The sequence below is a fragment of the Marmota monax genome, unplaced genomic scaffold (genome assembly GCF_021218885.2).
Source record: "Marmota monax isolate L192 unplaced genomic scaffold, Marmota_monax_Labrador192_F-V1.1 WCK01_AAM20220418_F8-fsc00001, whole genome shotgun sequence".
NCBI lineage: Eukaryota > Metazoa > Chordata > Mammalia > Rodentia > Sciuridae > Marmota > Marmota monax.
This window is the reverse complement of record NW_026693777.1, coordinates 42,256,828-42,269,724: the sequence shown is the minus strand read 5'-3', so window position 1 is coordinate 42,269,724 and position 12,897 is coordinate 42,256,828. Positions and strand designations below refer to the sequence as shown.

The following is a 12,897-nucleotide window of genomic DNA, read 5'->3' as shown; positions in this document are numbered from 1 at the left end:
ATTTAGACTGTTCCAATTAATTTCTCTACTTTCATAAATAATGCTACAATTAATATTTTAGCACTTAAGTACCCAAGTTTTTCTTTGATTTGTCAAGAGTAAACATTTTGAATTCTTGAGTCTATGAATGTATAAAAAAAGTATATATAGAGTCCTTGATCCCAGTTCCTGGCGCAAGAGCCCCTATCACCCTTGGAATCTCCTGGGTGACAGAGGTAAGAAGAGCATCTTGAGCTGATCATAAAAAACCTTTTCAACTATACTGGCCTATATGTGGATGAGGTTGACTCTTGTTGGGTGCCTGCATAGTGTCAGAATAGGGGCTGATTACCAGAAAAACCAAATTTGGACTACAAGATGAGAAATTTCAACCCTACTCCAAACTAGTGTGAGGAGAGCAGGGCTGGAAATAGAGTTCAAGAACCAGTGGCCAATGATTTAAATAAGTGATCATGCTTATAGTATAAAACCTCCATAAAACCCCGAAATAACAAGGATCAGGTGGGTTGATGAATACATGGAGAGGCCAGAAGCTCCATGCCCCTCCCTCATGCCTCACCTATGCATCTTTCTCATTTGACTATTTCAGAGTCATATCTTTTACAATAAGCTGGTAAATATAAATATTTTCCTGAGTTCTGTAAGTCATTCTAGTAAATTATCAAACATGAGGAGGAGGCTGTAGGAACCTACAAATTTATAGCCAAAATTTGTAAGTCAGAGGAAGTACTGCAAATTGCAACAGGCATCATTTATTGAACTGATATCTTAACCCGCGGGGTCTGTGCTAACTATGGATAGCTAATGACAGAACTGAATTGCCGGATTCCCGGACGGTGTCAGAAAGACACCATGTATTAGGTGTTAGGAAACAACCAACCTTCCTGAAACAAAAACAAACAAACAAACAAAACCAAAACAAAACAAACAACTAGAGAGGCAATGTCTTCATTTTCTTTCATAAATTTAATTCCTTTTCTTCATTAATTAATCTTTTATATGCCCACTATGTGTACACTCAGTATAATGTTGAGGGCAAAAGAAAGTTATTGACTTGCAAGAGCTCAGTTTTGACCTGTCTGTCTCTTAATAGTCTTAATAACCTCTTTATCCACCATAGAAAGCACTGCCATCTTTTATTTGCCACTTGCCTTCTCAGAAACCCTCACTGGTTCCCTGTATGGTAAATTCAAACCACTTAATATCATCCAGGTCAATCGGTCTTTCCAGATGAAGGTCTGGGGATAGATACATAAGACCACTTGAATCCTAATGGCTAATAATTTTGCTCTAACCAGTGATCCTCAACCAGAGATGATATAGCCGTGTGTGTGAGTGTGTGTGTGTGTGTGAGAAAATATGAAGGTTTTATTGTTGTCTCAATGATTGGCAAATGCTCCTGGCACTAGTGGGTAGGGACCAGGGATGCTAAAGGTCCTGCAGTGCAGGGGATAGCCTTGCACATTGATGGCTGACCAGTTACACTGAGAAGTGCCACAACTCTAAACATTCTTTGGGCCGTAAAAATTGAGGTCAGTCACAGAAGGTGATCTAATTTCCAATGCCAATCACACCTTAAAACTAAGTACATGAGTGATTTAAGTAGTCGCTAAGCTTTTATCCTTTTCTTCAAGATTTGTTCTCTTCCTAGTTTATGAAGAATTAAATAAATTAATGTTAACATGTCAGAAGAAACAAACAAGTCACTGAGCAAGTATTAGTATTTGTAGGGAGTATCCTACAACGATAAACAGACTTAAAACAAGACAGATTTCATGAAAATGTCTATAGCTGATATGCTTCTCTTAAAATACAGATGATAGGAAATGAAATTTTATGTATAATGGCAGGGGGAGAAAATACTGTTGACCTTAAACTAAAATCACATCAAAGCTATTTATAAAGGTACTTACACATCTGGGTAGGTTGGTGGGCATTTAACTCTCAAATCCACTTTCACATAAACTTCTTCACCAGTTAAGCCCTGAGGGTACAGAACTAAATTGATTTCAGGGGGCTCTTTGACCTAAAAGAGAAAAACATTATTTTTCCCTCCCAAGAGAGTCAATCTTAACCATTAAGATAATGATCACTTTAGCTCAAAAGTTCTACTTCCCAAATATTATAATAATTATATTTTACTTTGATGTTGGGTCATATTTTCCAAAAGCATGGTTTAAAAAATAAAATATGTGCCAGATAAAATGCATTTTTCCTTTTCAAATTTATTAAAGGATTTAACCAAAATGTTCTGCTTAGTTTCCATTCATTCAAATGTCACTGAGTGCTGAGTATATGCAAAGTATTGCCCTAGAGGCTAGAAATGCAGGAATAAATTTAGATAGACACAGTCCCAACTAACTGATACAAATTAGAGGATATGTAAATAATTTCATTAGTGATGAGAGCTATAAAGAAAATAAGACAGAGTAATGGGACATAGTGGCAGGGGAAAAGAAGGCATCTAAACAGGTGGATCAGGGAAGGCCTCTGTGAGAAGGGGATACAAATTAGGGTAATCATTTTCCAAAATGTGTGGGACCAGAAGTGCTTCAAATTTCAGTTTTTTTTTTTTTTTTGGAATATTTGCACAGACTTAAAAAAAATGTGAACTTTGGAACATTTTCAAATCCAGATTTTCAAATTAAGAATGCTCCACCTGTATTTGAATTGAGATTTGAATACTGGGATATCAACAAAGGAAAAATCCTGACTTGAAGATATCTGATAGCTCTTCTAAAATTGCATGTGCTTTTCCAATCAACCGCTTTTCACCCAATTACCAAAAACTCTATTCTTTGATTCACTGACATACAGTTTCCAAAAAGGATATGAGGCAATTTATGTTTTACTTATATAACAGAAAAGGGGAGACCGAAGAAAAAACATCTACTAAGTGCACCTATAGTCCAGGCACTTTAGCAACTGCAAGGTAGATGCCATCCCCATTGTACAGATATAGCAGAGTTTAAGATTCTTGCCACAGAAACAGTGACAGAGCTAAATTTCAAACAGCTTTGACCCTATAACCTGTGGCTCTCTCATAAGACACTTTTATTAAAGCCAATCCTGAGTTAATGTGATTGAACCTTGACTTTTTCTTTGAACATCCAGGAAGAAATGGCAAAGACAGAAATGTGATCATATCAGAAAGGAGAAAGATTAAAAAATTCTTTCAGGTGCAACACTAATTTCTACATAAATTTATAACGTGAACCTTAATATGTATCCTGAACCATATAACAATGTTCTCATCAACTATGTGTATAAAATCTGTAAAATCAAGTTTATATGGCTTTATAATAATCCTTGACAAAAGCTGTGGGTCTTCCAGTATAGCCTGAGTGTGAATATGGTCCTGAAGAGGGGTCAGCATTCCAAGGCCCATGAAGCCTTTCCTTGACTCATTCACTCTCCATGCATCAGTTGCCCACACTTACTCAGTGCCAACTCTATGTCAGGCACTGGGCTGAGTTCACGGGGGTAAGAACACAGTTGTGGTTCCAACTGTCAGGGAACTTCCTATCTGATGAGGGAAACAAAACTCATAAACATGTAAGTACACAATTATAGCAATGCAGCCTGTATTGTTTAGAAAGTGCTACTGAAGAGACAAGGTGGTGCTCTATGCAGAGAACATGTGGGTGTGAGGGAACATGCTTAGATGGGGTCACCTGGGAACACCTGAGGATGTAGCATTTAAACTGAGACTCCTCAGAGACCATGCACTCCAGACAAGGGAAGAACATGTAAAGACACTCAGAAGTGAGTATGAGATTGGTATGAGCCAAAAATGAAAAGGAGGCTGGTATGTTTGGAACACATCAGGAAAGGGAAGGCCAGGTAAAGCAGGTAGATAGAAAATGGCTGGATTCCACAGAGCCTCATCAGTCAAGCGAATTATTTGGCAGAATTTTAAGGGGGGAATGATATGGTCTACCATATATTTAAAAACATGGCTTTGGCTGCTGAGTAAAAAATGAATGGGGATGATAAAAGCAGAAGGAAATAACCATTTCAACAGAGTTGGGAATGTGGCTCAGTGGTAAAGCACTTGCCTAGCATGCATGAGGCCCTGGTTTTCATTCCAAGCAACCCCCCCACACACAAAAACAAAACAAAACAACAACAACAAAAACCCCACAATTATAACATGCAGCCTGTGTTGGTAGCAAAGGTGAGAAAAAGAGAAAATTAATTTTGAGGTAAAGCTGATAAAAAGATCAGGTTGTGAAGGAAGCAAATGGAAAGAGCCTTGTCCAGATGCATGAGGAGGTGGTATAGGGCAGAAAGCATTTACAACTGGAGGAGGAGGAGGACCGCCTTGCCAAGAGCAGGTCTCATGGGAACGGAACACATACCCTACAGTGTTGAGAAGTGCTAGGTAAGGAAGTGGACACTGCAAGTGCAGACAACTCTTTCAAGGTTTGGGTATTAAGGGACATTATGAATGGTGCCAGAGACTGGGTGTGGATGGAGGGAATATGAAATTAACGGAAGAATTTTTGTTCTGTTTTGAAAGGTAGGAAATACTACAGCATGTGAGGACACTGATGGCAATGTTTTTAAAGAGCAGAAAAGATACAAATTAGGACCTAAAGCTGCAAAACCCTTTAGAGGGCGGAAGCCAATGGATCCTAGACATGCCAAGACAGTTGGACTTCAACAGGAGGAGGGGCTCCATTTCCAGAGAAACAGGAGGGAAATAGCAGGAGTAGAGGCTGGTGGGTTTCCTAAGAGGAGCCTCAAAGGGTGAGTGATGAGACCAAACAGGCTCCAGGCCTCCTGTTCTTCTTCAACCACAGCAGCCCAGCTTTCACTGCTTTATATTTTAGGAGGAATTCAACATAGGAATCATTTTAGCTGCTAAGGGTGCTTAAAAAGACATGAGAAACTATGCCTTCACCAATCTCCTTAAATAGCCTCACTTAAAAAAAAAAAACAAAACTTTTTAAATGGAATTTTTCAAACAGAAAGCAGAAATAATGGTATAATGAACCCCCTATATCCACTATCTAGTTTAACAATTACCAACTTAGAGCCAATACTTGCCATATCATAGGTTGTTCCTCCCTACACTATCATCTTAGGATTTAGGATTTACTTATTCTGAAGTAAATCCAATGAATGAGTCTTCCTGAATTACTGTTACTCATTTTATATCAACAGTCTAGTGAAGGAGGGAGGTTACATATATGTCCACTTTGGGAAAACAAAACCAAAAGCAACCCAGAGACCCCTTTCTCCTGGCTGGGAGCAGGAGGCCACAGGATGCCTGGAGTTACTATGAAAGATGGAAACCAGAAGGAGTCTCTCAGAGCTCTGGCAGCTGTCCTCAACAAGTCCTGGAAGTTGAAAGTCTCCAAAGGGTAGATGAAGTCAAGCGGGCCAAAAACAAAGAGGTTGCTTCCTAAGAAGAGAACTGCACACAAGCAGCTTTCACAGCATAGTACCTGTACCTCCAGGGCGGTGCTGCAGTTGGTTCCATGACCAAGATCTATGGGGGACCTTAGAGAGACGAGGTCATGCCCAGCCACTTCAGCTAAGGCTCTTGACTTGGTCCACAGAGTCCTCCAAGCCCAGGAGAGGCTGATAATGGTGGAAAAGGACCAAGTTGGAGGTTGTAAACTGATACCGTAAGGGCAGAGAGATCCAGATAGAATCACCAGTCTGGTGGCAGCTGCCAACAAGAAGTATTAGAACAAACAGGTTAATAAATCGCCTGATTTGTTAAAAGCAAAAACAACAGAGAGGAAGGCTAGACAGAATTTTTCCAGTGGCTTTCTCTAGCAGGTCAAATCTTGACAGACTTTCTTATCTCACTGGCCATAAATTTCAGAAAGACACTATGATCATCAATTCATAATTTTGTTAAGAAAATATTTTTTTCCCTATCTTTTCCTGTTTGTCACTTTAGAAAGTACAGAACACAGTATTTTAATGTCAAATCTATAAAGAAGCACAAAAATCTAAGAATACAATAGAGTCCTAAGAAGGGTCAATTTATCTTTTACTAATCTACTTTCACTTTATCATTTTGCTAATGACCAATGAAAATAATATTTCAGAAAAGTGAGAACAGTGCTCTAAATTCATACTGACTGTCATAGCTTAAAACAGGCAAATGAAACAAGAAGCTAGAAAAGTAAGGGAAGATGCCATACAGATGGTCTTCATAAAGTAAGGTATTTGAGAGCTAGCAAGCCCAATGTGAAGGATCGAAGTAAGGATGCTACCTGGGAGTAAAAGCCTATCTGCTGATTTTGAAGGAAGAAAACCGAAGTAGTACCTTATAATTGGAAGGAGCAAAAACCGTAAGTATCAGCAAGATGTATAAGCAGAAATTACAAACGCAAACCAAGGTTCTTGGGCTCAGATTAAAAAGAATTTGTGAGGAACACTTAGATAGCTTTTGAGGTGAGTTATCTCCACAGATGGAAGGTAACAAATCTGGTTTAAAATTTACCTTTTTGCCTGGGGATGTGGCTCAAGCGGTAACGCGCTCGCCTGGCATGTGCGCAGTGCTGGGTTCGATCCTCAGCACCACATACAAATAAAATAAAGATGTTGTATCCACCGAAAACTGAAAAATAAATGTTAAAAAAAAAATCTCTTTCTCTCTCTCTCTCAAAAAGAATTAAAAAATAAATAAAATTTCCCTTTTGTCTTTTTTTCCCCAGGAGTTGAATGAATTTTTATACGTTAACACAGGTGGTATTCCAGTGTTTACCATCCTGAGTAGAAAGAAACAATTTTTAGCATACATGTATTTTATAAAGTCAAAACAGAATTTTCATTCACAGTCAATACTGTAGATTCTATGTTATGATGAATTCCAAGAACACAAAATTTCTGCCCCAGAAAATGTACTTTTCAGTTGTAACATCTTCAAAGAGTTTTTAGTTTGTCTTTATCTTATTCTTTTTTTTTTGAATTTTTTAAAATTTATTTTTTAGGTGTACATGGACACAACACATACCTTTATTTTTATGTGGTGCTGAGGATCGACCCGGCCCCACTCATGCTAGGCGAGTGCTCTACCGCGGAGCCACAATCCCAGCCCCTATCTTATTCTTTTTGACTGTGACATATAAAAGATTCCTGCATGAATTCCTATTCATTGGGAACTGCTGAAAATACTTAACCATCACACAGGAATGTGTACTATGGCAAGAGCACCCAAACTAGAGTACTGGTTTGTGATCTCTAAGCCAAAAGGATTCTTGACTTGTCTTATCTAATTTGTCAAAACTATTGTGCTGAACTGGGTCTCTTCTGAATTTCTCAGAATTACTGGATTATTACAACTAAACCATCCTAATACCAGGCAAGTAGTCATGATGAAGCAGGTAGAGGTAGAAAAGCATTGAATATTCAGATTATTACCAGAAAAAACAGAGCTATCAGGGTCTCCTGGGTTAAATCTGGCTCCAGGTACCCAGGTCAGGTCAAGTCAAGTCAGTCAGCTAGGCCCAGCCCTCCCTTTTTCTTTATATAAGCAGTAAAGAGTATCCCTGAATGTGAAACCTTGGGAAAGAGCATGGCTTGGTCATTACTTTATTCTGAAGCACTGGAACAGGAAGCAAGTTTCAGGAAACAGTGGCTTATTGGAGGACTGCACATTTCTAAGATATTCTTTACTAAATGGAATGTTTAATAAATGTACTCTATTCAACAAATAGAATTAAAGATTGGCAAGCCTTAGGGAAAGAGGCCTTTCTCAGCCAGCCCTAAGGCCACTAAGTATGGATGGGAAATTGGTGTGCAGGACCCTGGGGCCAATAAAAGCAGAGTTAGAATCCTGTAACCACTTCTGGGTTGGACCAGCCATAAAATATCAGGGAGGTCTAGTGTTCTAGGTACTTCCATAGCATAGCAACATGAGCAGGTCAACAGTGGAAATGGTAATAAGCCCAGATAACACCAAAACAAACTTTTAGAAAAGAGGAAAGAATTTTGATAAAAAGTGAAGGACTCATGATGCATAAAGATTTCAGCTTTAAAAAGCATATGAATCCAGTGATAGGAACATGAATCCAGTGGATGAAGGAACAGACCACAGCCACTGAAGAATGACAGAAAAATCCAATAATTTGTCAGGATTGAGTACCAAGGCCAACTCAAAATGAGAAGAGCAAGACATTGAAGCTGTTGGGATGACTGGTTACTTTTAAGGCCTTTATTTTGGCCTACAGAGTTTAATGACCAGAGTGGCATTTCTCTCCATAAGTCACAGACTTTGGGGGTTTTTCTCAGCAAAGACTATTATCTTCAATATCTGTTCTTATTTTTATTTCATAGCAACAGAACCTCTGACCTTTTAGCTGAATACATTTCCCAGGCTCCTTTGCAGATACATGTGAACACTGGATTGATTTCTGGACAATCAAATGAAAGAAGAACTGTCATATGCAATTTACAGGAAGTGACCTTAAAACAAAGGGAATCAACTTTTTCATCCCTTTCTCCTTTCAGCCAGCTGGAATATAGGTGTGAAAGCTAGAATTTGGACAGCTATGGGAGACCATGAGGGGCATAATGATGATGGGACAACAGCAAAATAGAAGAGGTCTTAGACTCTGGACTTCTACATGCAAAAATATTAACTTTGTTGTTAAATTTTACTGTCATATGTGGCCAAACTTAATCCTATCTGTTACAATCTCACTGAAAGAAAAACAAACAAAACCCCTAAACAAAATCCCCAAACCACTCAGAGAATAGTGCTTTCAGAGATTAGAGCAGAATATTTGTTAGGCTTTTCTCAAGCAAACAGAAAAATTTCTCAGCATGTGAAGAGGCATTTTGCAAGATGTGTTTAGGATACCAAGAATCAGCTCATATTAGGGCATTTAAGGACTCTGGGAGTTGAAGAGAATTTGATTAAAAATCTTACAGCCCAGGTATACTGAGCGGATACTGGGAGTAGGCTGGGGGGGGTCTCCTTTATGCATAGAAGACAAATGGTCATTAGAATGCTAAAAAAATTGTTGACTTAACCTGCACAAAGAAATTATGCATTCCTGGGATATTTGCAGGCAAACAAACACAAAGTAACAGGCAACCAAAACCTTTTGAGAGCATTAAAGGAGAGGAAAAACACAGGTTGTATCATTTGTAAATATATAACATCATAAATGAGAAAAAAAATTGTTCTGAACACTGGAAATGCAGGTGACACGAATACAGAATAAGAAGTCATTTAAAAAAAAAAGAAGTCATTTAGAGAAGATCACATATTGCTATAAGATATGAATTATATTTGCTTCCTAATAGGATCATAAACTTTGATACCCTCCTGATATGTTACAATATAGTTAAACAAATCCTCAAGCATATTAAAAAGTAAAATAGATGCAAATTCAGTCCTAAAACTTAACATAAAGGTGGCATTTCAAATTAGTAGTGAAAAAGACTGAAAATCTCAACTGATTGACTAACTGGGGGTGTGGAAGATTACACAAAGAGGGTGACCTAGACCTACATGATAGAGCTAAGGTGGAATTTTTTTTTTTTAATGATATTTTTATATTTATTTTTGTGGCATTTAGGATTAAACTTAGCTGTACCAGTGAACTTCATCCCCAACCTTTGTAAGAATTTTTTATTTTGAGATACAGTCTAAGTTACCCCGGCTGGACTTGAACTTGTGATCCTCCTGCTTCAGCTTCCTGAGTAGCTGAGATTTACAGACATGCAGCACAATACCCACCTACACCCAGTTATTTCTATATTTATTTGATGAAAATTTAAAAATGAAGTCATGAAAAATTAAATAAAATCTCAAAAAATCGTTTTTGTTTGGTAACATTGGGGCAGAGAAGTTTTTTCTTAGGGGAAAAAATCCAAAGTGACAACAATACAAAAAATAGTTCATTTTGATTCCATTAAAAATGTTTAATTGTGGGCTGGGGATGTGGCTCAAGTGGTAGCACGCTCGCCTGGCATGCGTGCGGCCCGGGTTCGATCCTCAGCACCACATATAAACAAAGATGTTTTGTCTGCCGAAAACTAAAAAATAAATATTAAAATTCTCTCTCTCTCTCTTAAAAAAAAAAAGTTTAATTGTGTAAATTACATAAATATAAAATATGCATGTTTAATCAGGGTAAATATTTATAATATATGATGACTCAAAATGATAATTTTTCTAACATATATCTGCCTACCTCTTACAAATAAGAAGATACACCGCAGAATAGAAAAATAAAAGAACACAAACAATTCATAGAAAAAAAAAATCAATGGCGTACAAACAAAGGTGAGCTATATAATTTATAACCAAAGAAATAAAAATTAAAACATGTTTCATTGATCTACTAGCAAAGATGAAAAAGTCTGATATATACAATGATAGCGAAGAAGAAGGAAAACAAACGCTCGTCTAGTGTGTGTGAGGCACTGGGTTGGATCCTCATCACCACACAAAAATAAATAAGTAAAATAAAGGTATTGTGTCCATCTACAACTAAAAAAATATTAAAAAATAAATTATAAGGGAGCAGTCCCTTTGCTGATATGGAAAGCTAGCCAAGATAAATAACAATAATAATTTATAACTGTCTTTTAACTATAAGTTATAGTTTAAACTAGTGGTATCCAAACTTTTTTATTTATAGCATAATTTTTAGTACAGGACTCCAAATGTTTCTTTATAAATGATATACATATGCTAAACTGAATTTACATTATAACACTACCCAAAAATTTTTTTAAAATCTCTTTGAAGGTATTGGCAGCAAATTTGGCCAGAATCGATACAAGATTATTAATAGTCTTTGTCTTGTTTAGTGTGAAAGTTGAATATTCATTCTTGATTTTTGGATGCTGCCCAAAACTTGGAGGAAGTCATTAGATAGTGTGGAACATGTACCCATGAATGTGAACAGGAACAATTCTGAAAGCCATCAGGCCTCAGGCGTTCTGGATAAAGGATTGTGGACCTGCATAACCCTTCCCTAAAGACTAGCAAATAGCAGGTGCTAATAAGGACTTGTTGAATGAGTAAACTCTGACTCATCCATCAATTATTTTCTTATGAGGCCTATACAGGTGATCATATTCCTAAAGATTCATGGCCACAGATGCTATCCAATACTTCTGCCTGCCTTTTATAGTTTTTGCTTGTTTTGTGTATTTTTATATCTTTTTATAAAAACCATTAGCTATAAATTCTTGGGCTTACTGACATCAGCTATAAATTAATGGGATGATCAGTGTCTCTACCCAAAAGCAGCTGCTTCTTCCCTCCTATTTTCTAGAGCATTAGGAGCAGATAATAAGCTCTGTATAAAGTAAACTGGCTCTGAATGAAGTCTCAGGGGTTTTGCACTGAGTTGGGTGCACACTTGTAACAAAAATTTTAGCTGCTTAATGGGTCTACTTCCTGGTTCTCAATGTTTGGGAATAGAGAAGTTGCCAGATGACCAGTAAATTAATTTATTATTTTACTATAAACATGTATAAGCAGTATACACAGTTAAAAATAATTCTGGAAATTAAGTACTGGAAAAGTAACCTCCCTGAGGGCAGGATTTTTGTCTGTTTTGCCCAGTTTCATTCCCATGGTGTATCACAGTATTTAATAGAAGAAGGAAGAAGCATGTTGGGTTGGGAGAATTTTCTGCCCTTACAGAAGGCAGATGTGTAGATAAGGCAGAAGCTGTAAAATGCTAGAATTAAAGGCAGATGAAGCAAGTAATATTTTTAAATGACAATGTTTAGAAACATATTAGTTTGGCAGATCAACTCTTCAAGAATGGGGGAAACAGTATCAGAAGCTTACGGTGTATCTTAACTTCCAGAAAAAAAGGAAAATGATATTTTAAGCCAACTGGCCACTTAAAAAGATCTAGACTCAATATAACTTCTCTGGTAAACTTCCAAGACGAATGCATTCTATAGTATTCTCAGCTAACTGCCTCAAAGGAAGGCACAGAAAGTTCTGCCATACCGAAAACATGAGGATGCCTAGGAGTGAGGTAAGAATTACGACTTGTACAGTTCTGAATACATAGGTGAGCCCTAGGAATTCTGATTGAAAGCCCAAGGCCTGTGCAAGCGCTCCCAAAGCGTTCCCAGGCCAAAGTAGCATTGGGTGACTGTGAATGTGCTACTATATCCTCCTCGAGAACTCAGGGGGTGGGAGGGAGAAGGCAAAGTTGGAAAAAGGCAGGGATGTTTGGGGGTCAGCAGGAATAAGAAATGGTGCCAAGTAAGACTCGGAAAAATCTCCAAATTCGGTCTAGGTAGGGGGTCTAGAGACCAGCTAAGGTTCGAGGAGAGAGTGTGAGCATGGGTGGAATTAGAGGAATGAAAAAAAACACTGCAGAATCCTAAAGGGGCCGCCCAAACTGTAAACCTCAGGGTTAAGGGAGGCCGGGCTGTGGGAAGCCAGCTCAGGCCAGATCCGCCACGTTCCTACCGGTCCGCACGCGTTCAGCCGCAGGTCTTGGAAGTCGGCTCCGTATATAGCTTCCAGGGCCTGCAGCTCGTGGTCCTGCCGCTGCGGGTAGCTCTCCTGAGGTTCATCCCGGCCGCGCCCGGGAACCCCGCGGCCCCCAGTCATGGCTACGCGGCTGCCAAGACAGGGCGGCCTGGCAGCTGCAGCTACCGGCCCTAGGCGGGCTGGGGGGCGGGGCCCGGTGCCGGAGACGGGCCTGTGGGCGGGGCCGAGAAGAGGCGGGTTCATGGGCGGGACTCCACGCCAGGGGCGGGATTGGGGCGGAATTGGGGCGGGATTGCGGCTGGGCGCAGCGCGGAGTCTTGAGGCTGGAAGAACCCTGGCTGACCCAGGCTGGGAGCAAGCCTTGCTCACAATCTGCAGGAGAAAAGCAAGTAAAGAACTCCATGAATGTGGGCGAACAAATTACGCAGATTGGAATGAAAGTACCAGAT

General features: G+C 38.9%; 1 protein-coding gene and 1 pseudogene across 6 annotated transcripts in view; one reads left to right on the top strand and one right to left on the bottom strand.

The window, feature by feature from the left end:
- Nucleotides 1-12,639, bottom strand: part of Eif2ak4 (eukaryotic translation initiation factor 2 alpha kinase 4) — a 106,141-nt gene extending 93,502 nt beyond the window's left edge. For 3 of the 6 annotated variants that reach the window (XM_046460788.1, XM_046460790.1, XM_046460789.1), the window contains exons 1-2: nucleotides 12,425-12,639; nucleotides 1,914-2,026 (exon numbers count right to left, since the gene is read on the bottom strand). In XM_046460788.1, the coding sequence (XP_046316744.1) occupies nucleotides 1,914-2,026; nucleotides 12,425-12,568 (257 nt within the window). In that variant the 5' untranslated portion in view covers nucleotides 12,569-12,639. Of the gene's footprint in view, nucleotides 1-1,913; nucleotides 2,027-5,453; nucleotides 5,681-6,466; nucleotides 6,584-12,424 lie in introns of all 6 variants that reach the window. The other 3 variants (XM_058584681.1, XM_058584683.1, XM_058584682.1) reach the window with 3 other exon arrangements.
- LOC124104132 (small ribosomal subunit protein eS19-like) lies at nucleotides 5,272-5,700 on the top strand (annotated as a pseudogene).
- Nucleotides 12,640-12,897: the final 258 nt, after the last annotated feature.